Genomic DNA, 2,639 nt, shown 5'->3' with positions numbered 1-2,639 from the left:
GTCTACGAGAATTCCTTCCTTACTAATCACATGACCCAAAAACTGAACTTCTTTCAACCAAAATTCACACTTTGAGAATTTGGCATACAATTTTTCTTTCTGCAAGATTTCCAATACTATCCTGAGGTGTTCTGCATATTCCTCCTCTGATCTAGAGTAAATTAGAATATCATCGATGAAGACTATCGCGCATTCATCCAGATACTTCTTAAAGACTCTGTTCATCAGATCCATGAAAGCTGCGGGTGCGTTAGTCAAACCAAATGACATAACTAGGAACTCATAATGTCCGTACCTAGTGCAAAATGCAGTCTTAGGTATATCCTCCGGTTTGATCTTAAGTTGATGATAACATGTCCTAAGGTCAATCTTGGAAAAACACGTTGCATCCTTTAGTTGGTCAAAGAGGTCATCTATTCTTGGCAATGGGCACTTGTTTTTAATGGTCAGCTTGTTCAGCTCTCGATAATCGATGCACAGTCTCATGCTGCCGTCCTTCTTCTTCACAAATAACACGGGTGCACCCCACGGGGATACGCTCGATCAAATCATTCCTTTATCCAATAGATCTTGCAGTTGATCAGCCAACTCTTTCATTTGGACGGGGGCCAAACGATACGGGGCCTTTGATACTGGTGCCGTGCCGGGAGCTAAATCAATGGCAAATTCTATCTCCCGATTCGGAGGTAGTCCGGGAAGATCCTTGGGAAATACATCCTCAAACTCATTAACTACAGGTATGGTGTGGATCTAAGGGGTTTCTCGTTTGGTATCCACCACGTGAGCAAAGTAGGCCTCACATCCTTGCCTTAAAAGTCTCTTGGTCTGCACCATAGTTAGAAATTTCTTGGTTTGCCGTTGCCCCTTAATTATTATACTCTTTCCACTAGGTGTTTTCAATTTTACTTTCTTCCCCTCGCAATCAATCTGGGCATGGTTTCTAGATAGCCAATCTATTCCTAATATCACATCAAACTCCCCTAATCGAAAGGGAATTAAATCTACTGGGTACCTCACTCCACCTAATTCTAGGTTGCAGTTAGCATAAACTTGATTTACAGGAATAATCTCTTGATTAGCTATTTCCACTTGCAAAGATTCTTTCAAAGGTTCTACTTTTAAGTTCAATTTTTCAGCAAATTCCTTAGATATGAAAGACTTAGTAGCTCCAGAATCAAATAGCACATTGGCGGGATTGGAGTTTAGGAGGAGCGTACCTGCTATAACATTGGTGTTCCTCACGGCATCTTTCACAGTCATATTAAAGGTCCTGGAAGTTGGCACTCTGTTAGATGCAGCTACACTACCCCTCGAGCTAGTTGGGGCTGCCGCAGGGCAGTCCTTCTTCATGTGTCCTGTCTTTCCGCACTGAAAACACTTAGTCGCTTCCTGGTTACAAGTTGTGGCATAGTGCCCCACCTTACCACATTTAAAGCATGTCACCGGTTTTTGCATACATTGCCCAAAATGCCTCTTACCACAGCTCTTGCATTCTGGAAGAGGAGGTCGTGGTTGGCTATGATAAGACATTCCCGTCTGGTTCCCGCTCCGGGCCACACTCACGCTCCCTGATCCCCCGAATCCTGTACTGCGGTTGGGTTGGGAGGCCGTCCCCCTGACAAACTTACTAGGGAAGCTCTCCCCTCCCACACTCCTGCTTCGACCATCAAACTTTCATTTCTTAGTTTGCTTCATTTTCTGGCTCATTTCACTCCCTGTTTCAGCTATTGTGGCCTTCTGCACTAGGGTGGCATAGTCAGTTATCTCCAGAATTTCCAGCTTGTTCAGAATCCACTGCTTCAATCCCTGTTGAAATCTCTCAGCCTTTTGCTCTTCGGTGCCCACCAGCTGTGGCACAAACCTCGACAATTCTGTGAACTTAGCTTCATATTCCGCTACACTCATATTCTCTTGTTTCAGCTCTAGGAACTTTCGCTGCATCTGAATCTCCATAAACTTCGGGACATACTTCTTTAAGAACAACTCAGTGAATCTTTCCCAAGTAACAATCCCTTGGGGCTCCATATTTTTCTCGGCTTCCCACCAATAGTTAGCCTCACCCTTTAAGAGATAAGTGGCAAAATTAGTCTTGTGGGCTTCCTCAGTGCCAATTCGCTCAAAGGTCTTTTCTACCTCTTTCAGCCAAGCCCTGGCCTGAACTGGGTCAGCAACACCGTGAAACTCTGGGGGCTTGACCGACTTGAAAGATTTAAATGCATTAGCCATGGCCTGCTGGGGTTTCTGGGGTGGTCGTTGCTGTTGCAGGTTCTGCCTCAGAAGTTCTACAAACTGCTCCATAGGGTTCACTGGCATTTCCATCTCCTGAGTATCTTCAGCCTCTGACTCTTCATAGTCCTCATCATCATACTCATTTCATTCTTCGTTAATTCTTAATGGTGGGGTCTGTGCTCGATGCCCTTGTTCATTATTACTGCCCTGGCCGCCAGATGCAGCCGGGCGAGTTCTTGTTACTATTCTCCTTGGCGGCATTTTCCTGTTACATAAACTTATTTAGATTGTTTTCATTTGCCAATCCTCATGCTTCCTGATTTGTTATGACATAATGTAATTATACAGGTATGAAAGAATATTAAACCACAATCTAGAAATCACAACTAATCAACATGATAATTATACAT

General features: G+C 44.0%; 1 protein-coding gene across 1 annotated transcript; it reads right to left on the bottom strand.

Annotated features, from left to right (window-relative positions):
* Nucleotides 1–1,674: 1,674 nt before the first annotated feature.
* Nucleotides 1,675–2,319, bottom strand: LOC141699416 (uncharacterized). The gene is made up of 2 exons (XM_074503495.1): nucleotides 2,056–2,319; nucleotides 1,675–1,941 (listed from the first exon to the last, which is right to left on the bottom strand). The coding sequence occupies exons 1-2, from the start codon at nucleotides 2,317–2,319 to the stop codon at nucleotides 1,675–1,677; spliced, it is 531 nt and encodes a 176-aa protein (XP_074359596.1).
* Between the last annotated feature and the right edge of the window lie 320 nt (nucleotides 2,320–2,639).

This window comes from Apium graveolens, chromosome 2 (genome assembly GCF_009905375.1).
Source record: "Apium graveolens cultivar Ventura chromosome 2, ASM990537v1, whole genome shotgun sequence".
NCBI lineage: Eukaryota > Viridiplantae > Streptophyta > Magnoliopsida > Apiales > Apiaceae > Apium > Apium graveolens.
This window is presented reverse-complemented; position numbering and strand designations above follow the sequence as displayed.

Coding starts and splice junctions, on each gene's coding strand:
- LOC141699416 (XM_074503495.1), bottom strand. CDS start 2,319: ATGGAAATGCCAGTGAACCCTATGGAGCAGTTTGTAGAACTTCTGAGG. Junction 1,942..2,055: donor CTTATCTCTTAAAGGGTGAG/GCTAACTATTGG, acceptor ATGGAGATTCAG/ATGCAGCGAAAGTTCCTAGA.